This window comes from Eubalaena glacialis, chromosome 1 (assembly GCF_028564815.1).
Source record: "Eubalaena glacialis isolate mEubGla1 chromosome 1, mEubGla1.1.hap2.+ XY, whole genome shotgun sequence".
NCBI lineage: Eukaryota > Metazoa > Chordata > Mammalia > Artiodactyla > Balaenidae > Eubalaena > Eubalaena glacialis.
In genome coordinates, this window is record NC_083716.1 from 148,849,189 (window position 1) to 148,871,539 (window position 22,351).

At 34.0% G+C, this 22,351-nt stretch overlaps 1 protein-coding gene across 8 annotated transcripts in view; it reads left to right on the forward strand.

Moving 5' to 3' along the window:
- Positions 1-21,672, forward strand: part of SPOPL (speckle type BTB/POZ protein like) — a 58,281-nt gene extending 36,609 nt beyond the window's left edge. For 4 of the 8 annotated variants that reach the window (XM_061199651.1, XM_061199643.1, XM_061199659.1 and 1 more), the window contains 11 exons: positions 3,758-3,894; positions 4,080-4,201; positions 4,474-4,625; positions 6,531-6,658; positions 8,354-8,449; positions 12,128-12,305; positions 12,386-12,441; positions 13,816-13,938; positions 16,887-17,029; positions 17,119-17,172; positions 20,934-21,672. In XM_061199651.1, the coding sequence (XP_061055634.1) occupies positions 3,817-3,894; positions 4,080-4,201; positions 4,474-4,625; positions 6,531-6,658; positions 8,354-8,449; positions 12,128-12,305; positions 12,386-12,441; positions 13,816-13,938; positions 16,887-17,029; positions 17,119-17,172; positions 20,934-21,078 (1,275 nt within the window). In that variant the 5' untranslated portion in view covers positions 3,758-3,816 and the 3' untranslated portion in view covers positions 21,079-21,672. The remainder of the gene's footprint in view (positions 1-3,757; positions 3,895-4,079; positions 4,202-4,473; positions 4,626-6,530; positions 6,659-8,353; positions 8,450-12,127; positions 12,306-12,385; positions 12,442-13,815; positions 13,939-16,886; positions 17,030-17,118; positions 17,173-20,933) is intronic. The other 4 variants (XM_061199674.1, XM_061199668.1, XM_061199683.1 and 1 more) reach the window with 4 other exon arrangements.
- Positions 21,673-22,351: the final 679 nt, after the last annotated feature.

Sequence of the window (22,351 nt, forward strand, 5' to 3'; positions counted from 1 at the left end):
GGGAAACCAAAAATTTCATGTGACGCACTTTGTGATAGTCGCTTTACTGTGGTGGTCTGGAACCGAACCCTCAATATCTTGAGCTATGCCTGTATGTGCTATTTAAAGTCAGGTCCTTTAAGGCATACTCTGTTTAATGTTTTACTTTAAACATATCTTGAATACTTTACCTGTCATTAAGAAAATTAAGTACATTCTTAATGGTTGCATAGTTCTGTGTATATAAATGTATCACGAAAACATACCACGCTTATACTTAGTTATCTTTTCCCACAGTTGTGATACTTGTCCCAAGATGAATTTCTAGGGTGAATCTGAGAAAAAAATTTCTTTTGATACTAATTGTAAGATTGTCCTACAGAGAGGATTTGCCAGTAAAGTAATATCTGCTTCTCTGCAGTTTTCCTGGCTATAGGAATTGACAGTTTAAAATGATCTTTGAAAATAAATACTATAGGTGAAAAATGGTATGGATTCTTTTATAACTGATTACAAAGGAGGTTAAACTCCACTCTCCCCCTTTTTAGCTATTCTCCTGCAAATTGCTTCTTCATCTCACTAACTTTTTCTGAATTTTTTTGAAATCATTCTTAGTTGACAGAAACCATATAATTGGTTCTCATGGACATCAAATAACACTATCGGCATTTTTATACTTGTAAAATAGTAGTTTATTTATTAGCATCATTTCCTTTCCCTTTTGCCAGAAATTTCACCATAAAAGAATGAGAAGGGAGGTTATTAAAACAACTTTACAATTTGTATACATTCCCGCAAGAAATGTATGAGAGTGCCTATCCTTAAACTCTCACCACTGTTTTTGGATTATCACTAGTGTCCTGGGTTACAAAACGGCTTCTTAACTTAGTTTTAATTTATACTACTCTAATTATGAGTAAAGTTCTTTTTCTGTGAATTATTTGTATTCTTTACTTTTTCTTTCTAATTTTTAGGAATTCTTTATATATTAGGGAAATTACCCTTTTGTGTGCTGTATGCTTTGCAGATACTTTTCTTGGTTTGTTGTTTTCAGGGTTGGTTATTGTGGCTTATTTTATTAGCTTGCTTCAGAATCACTGGTAAAAGTATTGACTAGGACAGGGCTCTTTCACATATTCCTAATGGGTAAGTTGATATAATCGTTGCCCTTTCGGTACATTTATTAATTGTGAATTTGCTTAAGAGAAATATCCAACTCAGGTTTCTGCTCCTATTTCCACCTTCAACCCAGCAGAAAACAGTGGTAGTTTTACTAGCCTGTGGCTAGCCAGGAAAACCAGCAGCTTTGCTGCCAGATCAGGTGGACTTGATTCGGGGCTTGATTTGGGGCCAAGGAGGGAGTGGGAGGAACTTGGCTTTGTCAGCTAAAAGTAGCAAACTTGGTTTGAAAGAAAGGGGACAACCTGCAGCTTTGCTAACCAGGCAAAAAAAGTTAAGAATAAAAAGCCAAACAGATATAAGCAGCTATACAATATGGTGGAGATGGATACTGCAGTTAAGTCCTAGCAAGTTACTAAAAAGAAAACAACCACCGGTAGAAAAACAAATGAGAATCCAGAGTTGCTACAGTGTATTAACTAACATGTCCAGCTTTCAGCCAAATATTATGAGATATGCAAAGAAACAGGAAACTGTAATACATATTCAGGGGAAAGAACAGAAGCCACACATAAAACTACATGTTGTACAATTCTGTTTACATGGAATTTCTAGATAAGGTGTAACTATGGAAAGCAGATGAGTGGTTCCCTAAATTTGGGGGTGGGAAGGACCTTTTGGGATGCTGGAAGTACTCTAAAACTGTATTGATGAGTGTACAACTGTATAAATTCACTAAAAATCATTGATCTGTACATTTAAAATGAGTGAATTTCATGATATGTAAATTATACCTCAGTAAAGCTGTTAAATATGGAGGGGGAACCAACATCTTTGATGGTACTCTGGATCTCCCTGTTGTGACTACCTGTTTGCCGTTCTGTTTTCAAATGTAAATAACCATTTGTGGTTTATAAAAGTAACTGAAGATAACAACTGGAGGTACTTACAAGCAGTACCTAATTTTTATGTAGAAGTGAATAATTCTTGTTAAAGTGACAGTGTACAATGCTCTTAAATTGTATATTCACTTTTTTTGAGGCACTCTTCCTTCCTTCAACCATTTATCTCCTCTAGCTTACTTAATTAAGAGACATCCACTTTTCTTCACCTCTCCTTTAATGCTGATTGTGACTTTTAAGTGCTCCTCATAGAATGTTCCCAATGTTATCATCCTGACTTTCTTGCCTGGCTACTTTGCTGATTGCCTAGTTCATTGTGTCATGCTGCAAGTACATGATGTGACAGGAACTCTTGTATGTGAGGAACCTACATAAATACATTTGGGTGAGTATATTAGTATAGATGCCATTATTGAAAGGGGGAATTACTCAAACAATCCAATCATAAAGGAGTAGAAACATGATATAGTGCAGAATCTTTGTGCTACAGCCCTTTTCCCCTTAGACCTCTGTAGTAATTAATCCTGTTTTCTATATGTATTTAACAATGAGGAGAAAAATGGGGCCATCCTGATTTTTGTTCCTTTAATCAAACATGATACTTGTGATTTTTTTTTAATCTTGGTGGTTTCTTATTTTTATTGTTTATTTCTAGTACAGATTTTGAATGTGCATCTTCATTTGTAGTTTGGCATTTTTTTATACCTTTTATATCTTTTTGTTTTTATGTATCTTTCAGGTAGCTTTCTTCAGTCTTTGTTTTCTTATTTCATTCTATTGTTTCATTGGTTGTAGACACAGAGCAGATATTTCCTTCTGCATTTTGAATGAAATCCTTCCTTTTTTTTCCCTTAGTAGTTTCTTTTTGTAGGACTCATGTGCTTTTCTTCACTCATTAATTATTTTTAAATGAAAACACTTCTCCAGACTTGATTCCTTGTACTGGAATGTAATCTCAACACCTCCACCCATACCCCTGCAAAGTGCAATACTTACATAGCTCTTCTGGATGTTGCCTCTTTTCTTTTATAGACTTTTCCAAGTTGCAAAGCACCATCTAATCACTAATGTCCTGGCCAGGTTATGATGACTAATTATGTGTCCAAATAGATGTAGTTCAAGAACAGCCAATTGGGAGGAAATTTTATGAGACGGTACATATTATCTGGTAGGGAACACTCTGATAGGGACAAAGTCTTATCTGAGAACCTGTGTGTCTGAGATAGAGGTAGATTTCTGTGGAATATAATTCTTCAGCATTGCCTGTTATATCTCATTCTGTGTTTTTATTTGGTCAGAACTTGGGGGTCTGAGAGACGAGTAATATTTGTAGTTTCCAGGGCTGTTCTAACTTCGTAGCCCTTTTGATGTTCATAAATATGTCAACGGAAAGGTGAAGGAAGGTGAATCAGATATTAATTGTTATAAGTTTCCATGTTATTTTGTGATTTTATGTTTTTGATCTTACTATTAAGCTATATGTTATTTTTTGATTTGTGACAGTTTTGGAAAGTATGCCTTTGTATAATAAAATCTGTAAGTATTAATTTCATTCAGATTTCAAGTGTTACATGGCATAAAGTTTTATGGTTTTATTTCTTAAAAAATTAATTTTCATTAATTTAAATGAAATCCTCACGTTTCCTCATAATGTAATTTGAGAAAGTAATTGTTTTATGACTGTTTAAATACTTCTTCCCTCTTGATTCAGTCAGTTAAACTTTTTGATTAGTAAATGAAACTTCTTTTCTTTGTAGTAAAGCACTCAACTGTGTGGGATATTGCGTAAATCTTAGAAGACTGCAATAAAGCGGCAATGTCTCGAGAACCCACCCCACCTCTCTCTGGAGATATGTCTACTGGTCCTATAGCAGAAAGCTGGTGTTACACACAGGTACATGCTGTTAAAAATGCCTTCCTTTATGTCACTTACAAATTGTGTAGTATTTTGAGAATATTGTGAAGCACTTTGGCATTGTTACTAGAAGTGTTAGAAGAGTGGGTCAAAGAATGTTTAACATGTGACAGGTCAAGAGTGTAAAAGTCATCATTGTAAAAGTGCTTTTCTGAATGTTTTAGGTTAAAGTTGTAAAATTTTCCTACATGTGGACCATTAATAACTTCAGTTTTTGTCGAGAGGAAATGGGTGAAGTGTTAAAAAGTTCAACGTTCTCATCTAGCCCCAGTGACAAAATGAAATGGTAAGATGTTTGTTTGTTTTGGGTGTTTGTTTTTGATATGATCATCGGCTACTTTAAAATTTTGTTGTTACTGTTTCTGAATGGATATTTGTCTAATTTTATATTAGATTTGTAATAAGTTCCTAATAGTATAGAGAATTGTAAAGAACTGTGAGGATATTGACAGGAGTGCTGTTCTATTATTTAGATTTAACAAATGATTTCAGTATTGCCTCTATCTTGAATGTTTAAAGTATTATTTTCCTCCTTGTGAGCCTATCGTTTTATTTTAGGTGCCTGAGGGTAAATCCAAAGGGATTAGATGATGAAAGTAAAGACTACTTGTCCTTATATTTGCTTTTAGTCAGCTGTCCAAAAAGTGAAGTTCGAGCAAAATTCAAATTTTCCCTTCTGAATGCTAAAAGGGAAGAAACAAAAGCAATGGGTAAGTGATTTCCAAACTGACTTGAAGAAGTCTCTCTGTAACTATGTACTGTGACTTCCGCACTTTTACTTAGAGAAACTTAGGATTTTTTTCCCTAAAATCTGCTTAACCCAAAACATTTCATTTTGGCTGTTAATTTTAAATGCCAGTGTAGAGTTACAGTTGTTTTACTAAGTCTTAGACTTCCTAAGACATGTAAAATTAGTTTTAAATCATATTAAAATTTAAATTTTTTATGCCCTGAAATGACATTCACTTTTCACTTGTAAAAGCAGCTGCTGTCAGGGCAAGATGCCTGGTTCAATGCCTGGCATATATAATAGGTGTTCAGGAAACATTTCTTTTTCTTCCTTGCCATTTTTGCCGGATAATAAAATCTGAAGAACAATGTGAAAGGAGTTTGAATGTCCTGATATTTTGTCACTAGAATTTTTTTGAGCAGTGGGCTGAACACTGACTGAAAGGAAATCAGTTTTTCTTAGTCTCAGGACCTATTAAATTCAGTTCAAGCTTCTGAATTGTAGCCAGCTGAAACTATGTAGCCTGGCACTTCATAACAGAAGATCATTGTAGGAAATGTACAGTATGCATAGTAGGAAAATACATCATGAACTGCTGCATTAAATTTGAAGTGATTTCTGGAAGTGAATAACAAAAATCAAGTACTAACCTCACTACAAAAAACCCTCCAAATACACACTTTAATAATATATTTTGTTGCTAAGGTAATACATAGTTTCACATGTGTTTTCACATTGTCTGACATTTAAGACAGGCGAGTGTCTTAGTTCAGGCTGCTATAACAAAGTAACATAGACTGGGTGGCCTATAAACAACAGACATTTATTTCTCACAAATCTGGAGGCTGGGAATCCAAGATCAGGGTGCCAGCATAGTCAGATTCTAGTCTGACTGTTCTACTTATAGACTGCCCATGTTTCACTGTGTCTTCACATGATGGAAAGGGCTAGGAAGCACTAATCCTTACATTCATGAGGGTATCTACCCTCATGACCTCATCTAATCCCACTCACTGGCCTCTTAATACCGTCACTTTGGGGATAGGGTTTCAACATGAAACTTTTGAGGGGATACAAACGTTCAGTCCTTAACATGGAGCATCTCAGTTAGATTTATTACTGGTTTTCTACCTCCAACTTGTATAACAGATAATGAATACTTTCTGTAAAGGACCTTGTTTATTTCATAGTATACAGTTGTTAATCAGTATGTTAGGCATTTGAAACATTTACTTCAGACATTTATTAAATCTTTTACTAATCATACTAAGACCGTCTTCTGGACTTTTATGAAAATTGTTTTTAGAGGTAATGGGACTATGTCTGAAGACCTAGAAATGATAGGGGACTTTATTTAGCTTTTTTACCAGTTAATGGATTTTTCTCTAGTTCAGTGAAACTTAAATCAGTGGGATGGTTATCCCAGGAAAGCTTACAGGATGCCGTGGTGATATAGAGCATCCGTTTTTAAAGGGAGAAACAAGAAATGAGAGGTATGTTTCTCTGTTGGTTCTGATATTAGGTGATGAATAGTATGCGTATGCCAATGTATTTTAATCCTACTTCATTGTTAAAGGGCTTAGATTGTTTGAAAGATCTCTTCCTTCTCCTTGAGATTTGATCTGGCTTTTCTTCTACTTAGATACCTAGGAATCTGAAAGTGAGTTCATTGATAATGGCCAGAATTTGTGCTAGGCTGTGAAATGATCTGGTTCTACCTAATGTAACTCTTTTGACATTTTACCTATGAACACACATATCTGTAATTTTTATGATGGATGTGTTGGCCCAGTCCTATTTTTGCACATTCATTTAACTGTGTTATCATTAACAAAATGTTTCTTGGATACTTGTTTATTTAAACTTTTATTCTGTTTTCCACCAGAAAGCCAAAGAGCATATCGATTTGTACAAGGGAAAGACTGGGGTTTTAAAAAATTCATTCGAAGGGATTTTTTGCTTGATGAAGCTAATGGTCTTTTACCAGATGACAAGCTTACATTATTTTGTGAGGTGGGTACATTTTTTATTCAAGGAACTCAGTGTTTGGCTATATTTAGTGCTAAAGCAAAAATATACACTAAGTAACTGGTATAATTGGTAATATTTTATATGTAAATATTTAACCACGTAAAAGCTGACTGGATTTTCTTAGAAATCAATGTAGTAGCCCAGCCTGAAAAAATTCTGTCATACTTTTAAGCTATAAATTGTATATACAGTTATACTACCACATACTAAATACTTCGTCCTCATAGGAAGACTATGGATGTGTATAGCTTCATATCAAGATTTCTGAATATCTTCTTCATTCTGAATAATTCTAAATAGATGGTCAGTATTTTCTGTCATATTCAGATTGATGATATTAAACATTATTACTAGTTTATCAGTTTGAATCTGTACTTGAACGGTAGTGAAAGTGCCTGAAAAAAGGCTGGGAAGCTTTTTGTTCATTCAAGCAGTTGGGTTCATTTATTCAAATAGATGTTAGCATTATAAGCAAAAGCATCTCAAAATTTTTAAGATATACCTATGTCTGTTGACAGACTTATAAGATATAATCATATGCATGAAATGTCATCTTTTGAAAGTTACCAGCATTGCCCCTTCTAATAATTTACACTTATGATTTGTCTTAATTTGAGGCTTGAACTTGCTTCTGTCATTGTTATTACATAGCTTTATCTATATGAATTGTTGAGATGATCAGGTAACCTCAGCATTAAATATATTTCAGTAGGTTATTGTAGACAGATGAGTGTCTTGGAAGCACAATAACTTCCTTAACTGCTACTAAGGTAGCTTTACTCTTTTTATAGAAAATGTGTAAAATTTCTTGGCAAGATTTACAAACTAATTATATATTATGCTGTGTCAGAAGAATAATTGAAATATGGCCCCAGAGACTACATAGTGCAAATATAGTGCATCTTATTTTCACTTAGACAAGTTAAATGAACTGTATGATGAATTTGTTATGAATACAATTATTTGGTTGATAAAGCGCATACCACAAGTGTCTTGAGCAGAGCTTATCATTAAATAATTTGATAAAAATATATACTAAAGCATTTGTTGCCAATAGATAAGATACTCTAAGTAGTATTCTAAATAATTGTAGGTTATGTTATTTAAGCATTTTTAACGTAGAATCTTTTCAGAATTTTAGCAGTTATCTTAAATTTCAGCATGTTAATTTTTTTTAATCACATAATCTTAGAATTTAAAGGACCTTAAAGGCTGTGTAATCCAGTTAAGAAAAAAAACTACTGCAGCTAAAAGTCTTTTTGTGAATAAGCATTTTAAGAAAATATTTCTTTTTTTAGAATTGAAATATTGTTTACTAAGTATATTTCCCTAAGTATATTTTATTGGAAACTAGACAACCAAAAAGTTCAGAATGAAGGCTGAAATTAAGATTTTTTTTTTGATACATGTTTTTGAAGTATACTTTTTATTCACATGCTAAATTAAATTATACAAGCTAGTGACCTCCTAAAAATCAAACCCACCATGACATATATTTTAAGTTGACATTGATCAAATTCAGTTTTGGATACTGTAATACATACCTTTACTGATGTAGACCTTTATACCCTGGGCACTGTATTTAACATAGGTGGGCAAAAAGTGCTTTGAACAAACATTCCTTGTGCCCTTTCCCGCTTTCTTCCGTACCTCTCACTGATGCCCTTCCTTCTACAGCATCTCCAGCACTGCTTGCAGAAGAGGAGGAAGCATTGCACTGGCCTACCTAAAGAACTGCCTCCTCCCCTCCCCTGCAAGTGGTGCTGTAGACAGGTAAGGCAGTCTGGTGCTACCCTTTGGTGCAAGACATAAATAATCTTGCAAGCTCCATACTATGAATCAAATAGCCAGAGGTAGAAATTTCTGGCAGTGTAAACTTCTGCCCCTTCTCTCCCAAAGTGATGCAGAAAACAGGAATTGAGGAATAAGTAGGAAAAATAGAAAATTGGTTAGATTGCTTTATCTTTTGGAATCCAACAGATTTTAGATAATCTCATGGTCCAAAGACCCATGCTATTCTATGGTATACAGAAGACTATAATACAGGTAGAATATACGTAATGAATTGTTCATAAAATTAAATTAATTCATTTAGAAGGACTTTTTTTTCCCTCCTATTTTTCTGTTGCTAAGTTAACCTTTCTATTTCAAAATACTTTTGATAGTGGATGGAAGTTGGGTTTTATTCTCTAAAAATGACAAAATGGAAAATTGACAACCCGATTTCTATCATCTGCATTCTAAAAAAGGATACCTGTCTATGAAAGCCAGAAAGTCTAAGACCCAGTATTCTAGAAGATGATATGAAATTGGACTACTAGAAGTTTCTCACTTTGGAGCCAGTGTAAGGGATGGTTAGGTAGTTGATTAGAGTGGCAACATTTGTAGTACTATGCACCTTTGGATATTCTAGCTAGCCTTCAGAATTAGTTTAGAGAATTGGGAGTTTTAAAAATAGGAACCAGTAGTCCCAGATTTCCAGGGAAGTCACAGCTGATTAGAGCCTGCACATGTTCATCTTTAGTCTAAATTATATTCTCAGAGTTGATCCAAAAGAAATTTGAAAAAGAGCTGTCAAATGAGTTTGAGGTTTTACGTTGTCAGTTTTGAGTATTGTGCAGTTGCTGTTTTATTTTGAAAGAACAACAGTTTAACCTCAGGAAAGAATCTCAGCCTTTCTTCTGAATTTTTTACTCTAGGTTCCATTCAGTAAGAATGTTCATTGCCTATATTTGAATATGTACTAGAAAAAAACAAAAATTTTACCTATTTCTTAATTATAGGTATCAAAGAAAATAATCATCAGAATTCATTGCATATCAGTTTTAATTAGATCATTAATTTCTGCTCTATAAATAGTCCCTTGAATACTCTTCAGAGTATGAAATGTTAGTTATGTCTTACTTAAAATTTGTGGTTGCTGTGATAATAGTATGTAGATGTGTATGCCAATAATATAAATTCTTCTGAATTGTGATTATATATACAAAGTACAAATATATCATCATCAGTATCTATGCCCGATAATGATGGTTTTATTTTTTGATCCTTTTTTCCTTCTATCACCTGATTTTTATAAAATTTTTACATTAAATATATTGTTTTGAGTTAAGATAGTTAGACAATAAGTAGAATTTAAGAAATCCTTTCTTAAATTTAAATAATATGGTCACATTTTCATGACTCCACTGCATACTTTATGCAAGTAATTGAACTGTTCAGTTTAATCCAGTTTCTGCTCTCTAGAAATTTCAAGAGCAGTGCTGATATGAACAAGTAAACACTGTCTTTGTGATCCTAACTAAACCCTGAAGATTAATACCAACATTTTTGATTTATGTATTGTTAAGTTATAATGTATGGTGTAACAGAGCAATCAGGTAAGGATTAGTGAAGCTTTTTTTTTCTGTTTTGTAGTTTGTAAAATTTTAGAAACAATTTGAATAATTAAAAACAATAGAAGAATCTTTATTCATGAACTTATTTATGTGCACAATGTCTTGGCCTCTATATTTAGAAGAACATCTCAGAAGATTGTTGTGATAAATCCCTTCAGAACCATAATTGCATTAACGTACTACTAATTTTTTTAAAACTCCAAAGAAATACTGTCTAGTACAAAGAATGCTATAAAAAGGGATGTAGGTCTGGTCTTCCTCTGATACTGACTAGCAGTGGATTTAGGACACTTTAGTTACCTTCTCTGGATCTCACTTTTTTCAATTTTTTTTAAAAAAATGAGGTGATTGGATTAGATGATTTCTATGATGTGTGATTCCAAAAGGTTAATAATAGCAGAAAAACAAAATGGTTAATAAAAATATCCTCCGAAAATAAAGTTTTTCTTTAGAAGTGTCTATTCATTCATATGAGATAGATGTTATTACATCTGGGTGAATGAGGACTAATGAGATTTAATATTCTCCAAACATTTTATATTGGACCATTATAATACTTTCTTAGCATGTCAGTAGTTTGGTCCAATTTATCCATTTCCAATTTATAATTTCTACATAGTTTACTGTATTTGTCCTTATTTATACCTACTTTTTATTAACAAAAGCCTTACGAAATATGTTTTTAAATGAACACAGTCATCTATTGCTGCATAACAAACAACCATAAAACTTAGTAGCTTGAAACAGTAGATAACTAATATAGCACTTTTTGTGAAAGATGGTTCATTTACTCTTGACACATTTGATTTACTAGTTGAGGTAGTATTTTCTTCAATTTATTAAATGTAATATGAAATTCCTGGTAATAGTATATTCCTTTTCTTAAAATATTAGTGTGCCGGGCTTCCCTGGTGGTGCAGTGGTTGAGAGTCTGCCTGCCAATGCAGGGGACACAGGTTCGAGCCCTGGTCTGGGAAGATCCCACATGCCACGGAGCAACTAGGCCCGTGAGCCACAATTACTGAGCCTGCGCGTCTGGAGCCTGTGCTCCGCAACAAGAGAGACCGCGATAGAGGCCCGCGCACCGCGATGAAGAGTGGCCCCCCCACTTGCCGCAACTGGAGAAAGCCCTCGCACAGAAACGAAGACCCAACACAGCCATAAATAAATAAATATTAAAAAAAAAAAAAAAATTAGTGTGCCAAACTTAGTCAGTAGTGTTTTAAGACTTTATTCAGTATGTAGTCATCTTTAATGAGAGATAATTTAATCCATATATATTGGACTCCATATGAAAGCAGTGTTGCAGTCATACCAAGTTTTATTTATTGATTATTTCATAGGTAAATAAAAGGTCTGCAAATCGAACTAAATTATATTTATATTGTTCTTACTGTTGATTTTTTTAAATAAAAGATTTCCATGAACATTAATAACTACATTGGTTTTGTGAGAATTCTTATACTTTAAAATTTAAGTCAATATTACTAGATATTTAAATCAGTTTGTTTAGAGATGAAACATATAGGGACAACACTTAAAATACTTCCCAAATTGCATATTGTAGGCTGTAGTTTTATAAAACATTTTAAAATACTCCAAAAAGTCATAAGTGTGATGCTGTGTTTATTGAATGTATAATAAACATTAAATGTTGATAGGTCTGTAGTGTGAGGAAATAAAAATTAAAGAAATTTCTTTCTCCTCACAAAAATACCTTCTCCTTGTTTGAATTTGGAATCATATTATGACCGTTTTCTTTTTGAGAAATACTTTTTGTGATTAATAGCTGAGCATTCCAAGGAATCATTAAGCCATTTATTTACATAAAATGTCACTTTAAAATGATCTAGTTCGTTTCAAATTTTTTTCTGTATTATTTCTCTCCTTTAAATTGTGTCCTTAAATTCACTTCCCAAGTATTACCATTTTTGATCAGGAGTACATTGAATTTTCTACATGATTTTAATGATAAGTTTAAGTTTAGACTTAGTAGCTTATTATTGATATTAATTTATAAAAGTGTTTTTTCTTGCTGTCCCTTTTTTATTAGGTGAGTGTGGTCCAAGATTCAGTAAATATATCAGGACATACTAATACAAATACTTTAAAGGTGCCTGAATGTCGACTAGCAGATGATTTAGGTAATCTCTGGGAAAACACAAGATTTACAGATTGCAGTTTTTTCGTGAGAGGACAAGAATTTAAAGCTCATAAATCTGTACTTGCAGGTACTTTCTACTTTTGGGTAATATAGTACCTTTCTTTCATAAATTTGTACATTAAATAATGATGCTTAATCTTGTTACAGCTCGATCCCCAGTTTTTAATGCAATGTTTGAACATGAAATGGAAGAAAGCAAAAAGGTAAACATGGTTTAAAGGGCTAATATTTGTACAAATGTAGAATAGTGGAATGTATATTTTAAAAGTGAAGGTGCATTTTCTTATGATTTTAGAAAGAAATAGAAGGATGGGGGAAATATGTTCTATCATAGAAAAATAGATGTAGCTTAATGTGGGTGAATATTCCAAATAACAGCTATTTCGACAGCTATTTGCTACCAGCTATTTCTGGTAGCAAAATAAGTGGGTAGTTGTTATCCAGAAGGATAGCTATCCAAAAGGACTGTACTGGTCCATAACTATTTGAGAGTTCTCCAGTTAAGATGTATATTCCTCCTTTCTAGACTTTGAGTTGATTTTGGAACTTGTTTTCTAGAACAAAAACAATTCCTACATTCTTTTTACCACTATAATAAGAGGATATTTATTGGATTTAATAAAGGACATAAATTATGTCATTATTTAGTATGCATGAATTGTAATCAAGATATTACCTATTTGGTTTTCTCAGATATTTCTCTTTCACCTGTCATCTTGAAATGTAGTCAGATTAAAGACCAGAGGTTGATTTTTGCGGGTTGCATTACATGTGAGCCTTATTGCTCCAACTAGGCAACTCCTGAGGTTATTTATATGGCTCAGCTTCATTCTCCCTGCAGAACTAGAAGCTGCAACAAAGTAGCTTCTTTCTTTCCTTTGATTATTGGTCTGGGCAGGTAGTATGATCAGTCTTCTGATCAATGATGTCAAATGTTATTGTCATCAAAGGGTCAGAAAAGTTTAGTGTTAAGTATTTAGCTTCTTTGATCTCAGGAGAGAAACCAAATACAAAGATACAGGAGTAAAAAAGCAACTAGTCCTCTTTGGACTTGCATATGTCTCAAGTAAAGAGGTGAGGTGCCTGTAGACAATATTACATGCCGTTTTTGTAGGAGAGTTCTGAGGTAGTGGGGTCTGGTATGTTCTGAAATACCTGACCTTACCTTTGCTTAAAGCTGGGACTAGAACCAGTGGTTATTGGGTCTTAGGCATTGTATTACGACCTAATTCTTTTCAACAACAAAAAAAGTTAATAGCCATCTTCTTCTAAGATAGAGGTCAGAAACTGAATACAGATGTATTTAGTTTGGCCTTACAGATTTTTTTGTTTTTGTTTGAACTCTTTTTAACTGACAAATAGGGGGTTATATTCCTACATGGTAGTGCTTGACTTGGTGTACTTGTCTTAGACCTGCCTGCTTCACTTTGCCTGCTTACTTAGCTTACTGAAGATTTACTTACCTCAATTTTAAAATACACTTTGGGGCTTTTAAGTTACTGTCAGTTTTGCTTTGGTTCATTTGTGTATGTGTGTGTTCTTGAAATATAACTTTTTTTTGTTGTTTTCAATACCAGAATCGAGTGGAAATAAATGATGTAGACCCTGAGGTTTTTAAAGAAATGATGAGATTCATTTACACAGGGAAGGCGCCAAATCTTGACAAAATGGCTGACAACTTGTTGGCAGCTGCAGACAAAGTAAGTAATTAGGTCTTAAAGAGCTGAAAAATGTCCTCAAGCTTGATGTATCTAGAAAACTATCATCAAATGAGAACCCCCAATAACTTGAAATATTGAACTAATTTATACTGTTTGTGGATGGCTCTTGAGAGTATTATGAAATAACACACAGTGGGATAATATAGAAATGAAATTTTTTTAAATCAATAAGACATAAAAATATCTTGAGCCAATTTACAGAAATGGCAGATTAACTGTAGACTCAATAGTTTTGAGTGTATCATTACCCTGTTTTATGAGAACACACACACAATAACATATATAATCTATTGCAATTTTGAGATATTCTTAGTGTTAAGATACAGTGCATGACCTTTGTCTAAAAAAGGAAAAAAATATTGGGTATTTTTTTCTAATTTAATCTTGTATTCATAGATTTATTTTTTAATATAAGAGTATAGAGAAAAAAACAATGTTAATTTTATAATGTTCTTTTATAATGGTGATTTCCTGAAGGTAGGGAAACTACAAAAATTTCAGGAAATCTCAAAGCCAGTAGTTCTCAATCCTCAAAGCACTAAAGCACTTTGGGAGCTTTCTCCAAAAGTATTAATGTCCATGCCACTTCTGTCTGTGTGTGTGTGTATGTAAGTGTGTGTGTGTATGTATGTATATGTATATATAGTGATAATTATACTCATTTTGAAAAATGTTACCATTGGGAGAAACTGGGCCAAGTGTATATTACTATCTCAATAAAAATTTAAATGTAAAAATGCCATTATAATAGAATTAAAAATATGAATTACGTAGACATAAATCTGACAAAATATGTTCAAGACCTGTATGCTGAAAATTATAATATACTGCTAATAGAAATTAAGGTAGACCTCAATAAATGGAGAGAAAAATCTTGTTCATGGACTGGAAGTCTTAACATTGTTAAAATTTCAATTCTCCTTTGATTAGTAGAACCAACATGTCACTATCAAAATCCTAGCATGCTTTTGCAGGGGACAAATTGACATGCTGATTTAAAAATTTATATGCAAGTGCAAGGACCTAGAATAGTCAGATAACTTTGAAAAAGAAGATCAAAGTGGAGGAGTCATAAAGGTTCAGTATTTAAGACAGCGTTGTATTGGTGACAAGATAGACAACTCATTGAAGCAGAATATAGAGTACAGAAATAGACTCACATGTATGACTACTTAATTTTTGATAAAAGTGCGAAGATAGTTCAGTGGAGAAAGGACAGTCTTTTCAATAAATGGTGCTGTAGGAGTTGGATAGCCTATGTCCAAAAAAATGAACTGTGGTTGAACTCATTTGAAAAAACTTTGTATGCGAACTTCACGTCATATACAAAAAGTAACGCAAAATAGATTATAAACCTAAAAATCTTAAACTTCTGAAAGAAAACATAGGAGAAAGTCTTCATGATCTTACATTAGGCAAAGACTTCTTAGCTATGACACCAAAAACATAATACATAAAAGGAAAAATGATAAATTGGACTTCAATGAAATTTAAAACGTCTTTTCTTCAAAAGACATAGGAAAATAAAGACTAGCCACAGACTGGGAGAACATATTTGCAAAGCATATATCTAATGAACAACTTTGGGTTTTGTTTCTGTTTTTTGTTTTGATGATGAACAGCTTTTGTCCAGAATATAAATGATTAAGGACTTTTGTATTCAGACTGTATAAAGACCTCTCAAAACTCAATTATAAGTAAACAAAGTTATTTCTAAAAATAAAAATATTTGAACAGACACTTCCTAAAATAGTGTCAGTCAAGTATATCAAAAGATGCTCAACCGCATTAGGGTAGTGTAAATTAAAACCACTGTGAGATACTTCTATAACTATATTATAATAACTAAAATTACAAAGACCATACCAAGTATGGTCAAAGATATGGAAAAATTAGGACTCTCATATACTGCTAGTGGGAATGTAAAATGATACAACCACTTTGAAAGACCATTTGGCAATTTTTTTTAAAGTTATACACTTACCATATTATTCAGCGAGTTTACTTATAGGTTTCTACTCAAGAGAAAAGAAAGCATATGCCCATACAGTGACTTGTATATGAATGTTTATAGCAGCTTTATTTGTAATGGCTAAAAACTGGAAACACCCAAATGTTCATCAATAGATCAGTGGAATACTATTGAGCAATAAAAAGCATAGAACTGTTGATACATAGACAACAGCATGCATGGATCTCAAAATAATTATAGTGCGTGGAAGCCAGACAAAAACAAATGCAAATTGTATGATTCCATTTATAGAAGACTTCAGAAAATGCAGACTATAGCAGTAGAAAACATATCAGAGGTGTTGCCTGGGGTGGGGTGAGGAAGAAGGGTTACAGAGAGATAGAAGGAAACTGGGGAATAATGAATATGTCCACTGTCTTGATTTAATGATGGTTATATGGCTGTATAAACTTATCAAAGTATACACTTTAAATATGTGCTATTTATTGTATGTCAATTTTACCTCAATAAATTGCCAAGGATGTTCTGATAACATATACTAATAACTAAGTTTTTAATGGTTACGAATATGATTTGTTTAGCTTTATAATTCATTTTTCAGAATTAAGTAGTGACAACATGCCGTGTACTGACTGGTGTTTAAAATAGTAGAAAAGAGAAATATACTCATTAAGAGTATTGAGTAATAAGGGGTTTTTAAAGAATAAAACCCTATTTTAAAAATATCCTGTATCTTGCACTTATGCAAATAGAAATTTCTTAAGAAAAATTAGTCTTTCTCTTGAATGCATTAATTCATACTTTCTTTATATTTAAAGTAATTTAAAGACTTTTAAAGTACCCTCAGTTCAATGTGTAATGGGCTTAAACTTCATTTTCTAAGTTACAAATATCGTGTATTTAAAAACTTGCTAGTTTGAGTAAATGTTTAATGTTATGTTTTCCTTTTGGATAGTATGCACTGGAACGGCTGAAGGTCATGTGTGAAGAAGCTTTGTGTAGTAACCTCTCAGTAGAAAATGTTGCTGATACCCTTGTCCTTGCAGATTTGCACAGTGCGGAACAGTTGAAAGCACAAGCCATAGACTTTATTAATAGGTAAGCTATGCTTGTATTTCAGTGGACATGACACCTTCAACAATTTTTCACCGGCCTTTTTCTTAAGTGTGTTTAAATCTTCAATGCAGGTGCAGTGTACTTCGACAGCTTGGGTGTAAAGATGGGAAAAACTGGAACAGCAAGTAAGATGACATCAGTTTCTGACTTAAAGTTGATCTGCATACATGAAATTAAGTGTTTGCATAGCCTTTTGTTCATCTACAATAAGTATGAATCCAGATATTAGTTATATGAAGCAAACTGCCAGTTTAAAAAATAATAATTTGACTACGTAGTGGATTCTTGAGGCTATGCTCCATTGTAGATCAGCTTCTAATGTGAACTGGGATGGACGCTCTAATGTCTTAAGCACGTATGTTCATGTAGTATATAGCTGAGTCCAGGTATTTCAGTGGCTAGAGATCCTGCCCTTGCCCCTTCAGAAAGCATTTCTAAAAATGTGGGAAATATTTATTTTATCCTATGGGGAAATGTACCCTCCAGATTTGCCTAGAAACTCTTGACATTTGAATGCTAACCCACTGCTTCTTAAGGTAGCCAGATAACTTGCATCACATGCTATATTAGGCTAACTGCCTACCATTCCAGAAATAGTAGCAATTTGATCTTTCCTTTCCCTGGTAGATTATAATGAGCAGGGTAGTTGCGACATCTTTCTAAGCCTGGATCTTCAGAATATGACGTAATTATTAGAACTTATTATTCCCTTCTTTTTTCTTCTTCACTCATTTTATTTATTTATTTATTTATTTATGGCTGAGTTGGGTCTTTGTTGCTGTTGCTGTGCGCGGGCTTTCTCAAGTTGCGGCGAGCGGGGGCTACTCTTCGTTGCGGTGCGCGGGCTTCTCATTGTGCAGGCTTCTCATTGCGGTGGCCTCTCTTGTTGATGAGCACGGGCTCTAGGCGCGCGGGCTTCAGTAGTTGTGGCTCGTGGTCTCTAGAGCTCAGGCTCAGTAGTTGTGGTGCACGGGCTTAGTTGCTCCGCGGCATGTGGGATCTTCCCGGACGAGGGCTCGAACCCGTGTCTCCTGCGTTGGCAGGCGGATTCTTAACCACTGCGCCACCAGGGAAGCCCTTCACTCATTTTTAGAGTGACGTTTTTACTCTTTGCAATTATTCAGTATCAGGAGTCAGGAGGTTGAAGAATTTGCATCTGCTTTTGATTAGTTTTTGCCTGTAAACCCTTAAACTCCATTTTTGCAATTTATCAAAAGTTGATACAAGAAAGTAAAAAAAGACAGCGTTAGAGACAAGAAAATGAATGTTTGATTTATGGTCCCTTGCTTTCATCTGTTTTGATAGATTTGGAGTTGGTTAACTGAATTCTTAACAGTTTGTGAATTCTGTTTTATGAAAGTAAAAATTAGTGGCTATTTTTAAGATATTGGTTATTCTATATATTGGTCAGTGTGTGATAATACATTATCATGGTATGTGATCCTAGAAAAAATCAAATGACTGTATTGTGATTCTTTGTACTTTGCCACTTTCAAGCTCTAGTTTTATTCTGTTAAGAAAATATTTTGCCTTGTATAGCTTTTTCAATGTCAAAAAATATAAGCTTATTTTATATCCCGTGTAGAAGCTGTGTTGTACATAGAGACCTTCAATAGCTATTTGTTGAATTAAATAAATGAAAATGTCAGGTAAATTAAGAAGTATCTGTGTGATTCTAAATGAGTTGAAATTATAAACATGACGACACACTGGTAACTGGATGTTAGGCAAATTTTTTAAAAAATTGTTATTAGCTGCTATTTAGTGAAGCAAACATTTGTGTAACATCTATTGTGTCTCAAGCACCATGCTGGGGTCCTTCATATAAAAACAATTATGGGGAAAAATCCTGTCCTTGATAAATTGATCTAATGACAGGAACACATCCATGAATATATCATTTTATTATAATATGGTAAGTAATGTGATAAAAAAGGGTATGTGCAGGACACTTGACTAAGGCTGGAGGTTTAGGGATGAAGATGACTGAGGCTTGTCTTAAAACAGGAATAGGAATTAGCAGACTAAGAAGGAAATAACAAACATTGCAGACAGCATAGCTTGAATCAAAGTATAGACACATGAAGCAATAGTTGATCAATCGTTTGATAGATATTTATGTTTATTATCCAGTAAATTCCCAGGGCACTGTGCTTACTTAGTACAAAGAATATAATGGTGAACATGACAGATGTTTTCCCTGCCTTCATGGAGTTCATGTTTTAGCAGGAGATGTATAAGAATTAAACAAGTAGTTGAAGTTAAGTGTAATAATAGGTAATGTAGAGCATACCCATCTGAGCATATAGCAAAGGGACCGAACCTAATCTAGTGGTCAGAGAAAGCCCTTTTGAAGAATTATTGTGTAAATAAAGACCTGATGAAGAAGAGTGAAGAGGTGGGAAAGTATATCCTGAAAAAGACATTCAGGTGTGCAAAGTTTTGGTGATAAGAAAGAACAGTATGGAGGGTGGGGCATGAGAAGCTGGAGGAGGAAGGCAAAGATCAGATCACGGAAGGCCTTTTAGACATTATTCGAACAGGAATGGGCATACAGTAAAAGGTTTTAACGTAGAGTAGGATGTGATCAGGTGTGTGTTTTTAGCAGTCTCTCCGCCTGCATGGTCGTGGGGAGGTTGAGTTGGTGGTGGTAGTTGAGGAGCAAGGTTATATATAGGTAGGCCAGTTGGAAAGTTACTGGAGTATTTCAGGCAAAAGATGAGGGCAAAATTAGACTTGACTGGCGACAGTGCGGCCAGAGGGAAATAAAAGGATATAATATTTTGAATGGACAATCTGTAATACTTGGATATTATTTGGATGGAAGGTAGGTACAAAGGAGAGAAGACAGGAGACAAGGAAGGATAACTAGATTTGTTGCTTGGGTAATTGTATTTACTCAGAGCATGTTGTACATCAGGTACAATAAACAGTTCAGTATTATTATACAAAGTGCCAGAGCATGGAAGTGGGAGGTAGAAAGCTAGGGGGAAGAACTAGGAAACTTTATTTCTCTTTCTGAAGAACTTGTGTACTGGCAATGGAGAAAAGTAGAAGAGGGTGTGTTCATGTTAGTGTTTATGTTACTAAGGCAGCATGGAAGCTGGTTTGAGAGGAGCAAGATAGGAGAGTAGAAGACAAATCAGGAGACTCCCGTAATAATTCAAATGTGAGATGATGTGGGCCTTAACTAGGGATTCAGGATACCTTTGGGAATTAAAATAGGGCTTTGATGACTGATTGGAAAGGATGGCGTCTAGGGTGACTCCCAGGTTTCTGACTTGAATCACTGGGTGATGGTGGAAGCATTAGCTGATTGGAAATGAGAGAGGAAGAATTTGGGCCTTGGGAGAAACGTGTTGAGTTCCTTTCCTCCAGGCACATCCAAGTAAAGAGAACAAGTGGTTGGGAACAACCTTTGTGGGGAGGCCTAGGGCTTAGCAAATCATTATTTATCATCACTGAATATGATAGTTAAAATTGTGAATAGTGGATGAGATAAGATGACTAAAGAATGTTAAGGGAGAAGAGTCGAGGGCAAAACTTGCAACTCTAGAGAAAACCTGCAGGTAAGAGCCAGGGAAAAGAGCTCTTGAAAGAGCGGGTATAGAAATGGTAACAGTGGGAGTAGAACAATGCAAACAAGTGTCACACACTTCCAAGAGTAGAATTTCCAGAAAAATTGAATAGTTTCAGTTACAAAAGAAAATACCAGTAAGGTAAAGATGATATTTTAATGAATTCAAATGGTTTGAATACATAGAGAGGCAGACAAAATGTTCCAGAACATTTTGAAATCTGTAAATTAAAAAAAAAAAAATTGACAGTGCAACAATGCATTTTGAAAAGTACTCTTTAGTAAACATCTCTTAATTTTATTTTTCAGCCAAGCAGCAGACATAATGGAAACATCTGGGTGGAAGTCCATGATTCAGTCTCACCCACATTTGGTAGCAGAAGCCTTCCGAGCACTAGCATCTGCACAGTGTCCACAGTTTGGTATTCCACGAAAACGGCTGAAACAGTCTTGAAATCTTCCATGAACTGTAGAAAAGTGGAATTGACTTTCACTCCTCCAGGTCCAGAAGGATTCTAATACACAAACCATAAGCAAGAGTTGTTTCTGTTGTCTTGTCCACAGAACAGAAGCTGAAAAAGCATATTGCTTGAATTTCAGGTGGATAATTTATGGTTTATTCTTCAGCTTTAAATTAGACTGATTATACTCTAATTCACTTCAAGGCCTTAAATTATCTTCAGTGACTTCTCTTGTTCATATATATACTTCAATTTTTTTATTGTGCCTTGTCATTGTGACCAAGGCTATGCAGGATTGCACTAGCTCCATAATGCAGTAATATTGATAACTGAAGATAATAAGTTTCAAAAGGATCTTCCATTAGTTTGAGAAAGGCAAATGAATATGATAGGGTTTGTCCTATGCTATCTCAAAGTTTAAAACTAGGTTTTCCTTAAAAGAGCACTTGTATTGGAGATTACTGGTAATGTCTCCAGTCTAAGTTCTGTAAATACAGGAGAACCTGCTTACCTTCAAGGTAAGTTATGGCAATACACTGCTTCAATTCTAATTTATTTTTCATTTCAGGGGGCAAATATGCAATGAGTTGGCCCAAATTTTTAGTGAAATTTGTGGTGTTTGTATGTTATCTGTCCAACAAACTAAGAGAAGCATAACAAACCTTTGCTTGTGTTTCTTTGTGAGTTTATCCAAGTTTACAATGATTGAGAACTGATTGAGGTTAAGATTTCAATAAGAAAGCATGTTTTGTGCTGAATTAATTTTTTTTTTAATTTATAGTGACCTACATTTATATGAAGAATTCTGTACATGTTAAAAGTAAGGATGACCAAATGTAAATTTAATGAGTGGGCCAATTAAGAAGATATATATGCACTTTTAATGTGTAACTTTTTTATACTGAATGGTACTTTTTTTTTTTTTGCTTTTGAGAGAATTGATAAGGTATAATTAATTGTCTTAACTTTTGAAAGAAATTTTAAGACAGATGGAGGCAACTGGGATGTTTGTGATAATAGATAAGGAAGATATTCTCGAGTATAGTTAAATTGGTTTGACTTCCAGATATTCATTATTGAATTCACGCCTGTTTATCACTCTTTGGAGAAGGCACCTGACAGTAAATGAATCCTGGACAGCCTACTCTCCTTCTAAAAGCAATGAACTGCTATTATTTGCAGACTAAAGGAGAGAACCCTTAGAAATATGTCAGGCTACACTCTGAAACCTTTTTTCCTCCCTAGCTTTCTCCTTTCTGTCTCAGT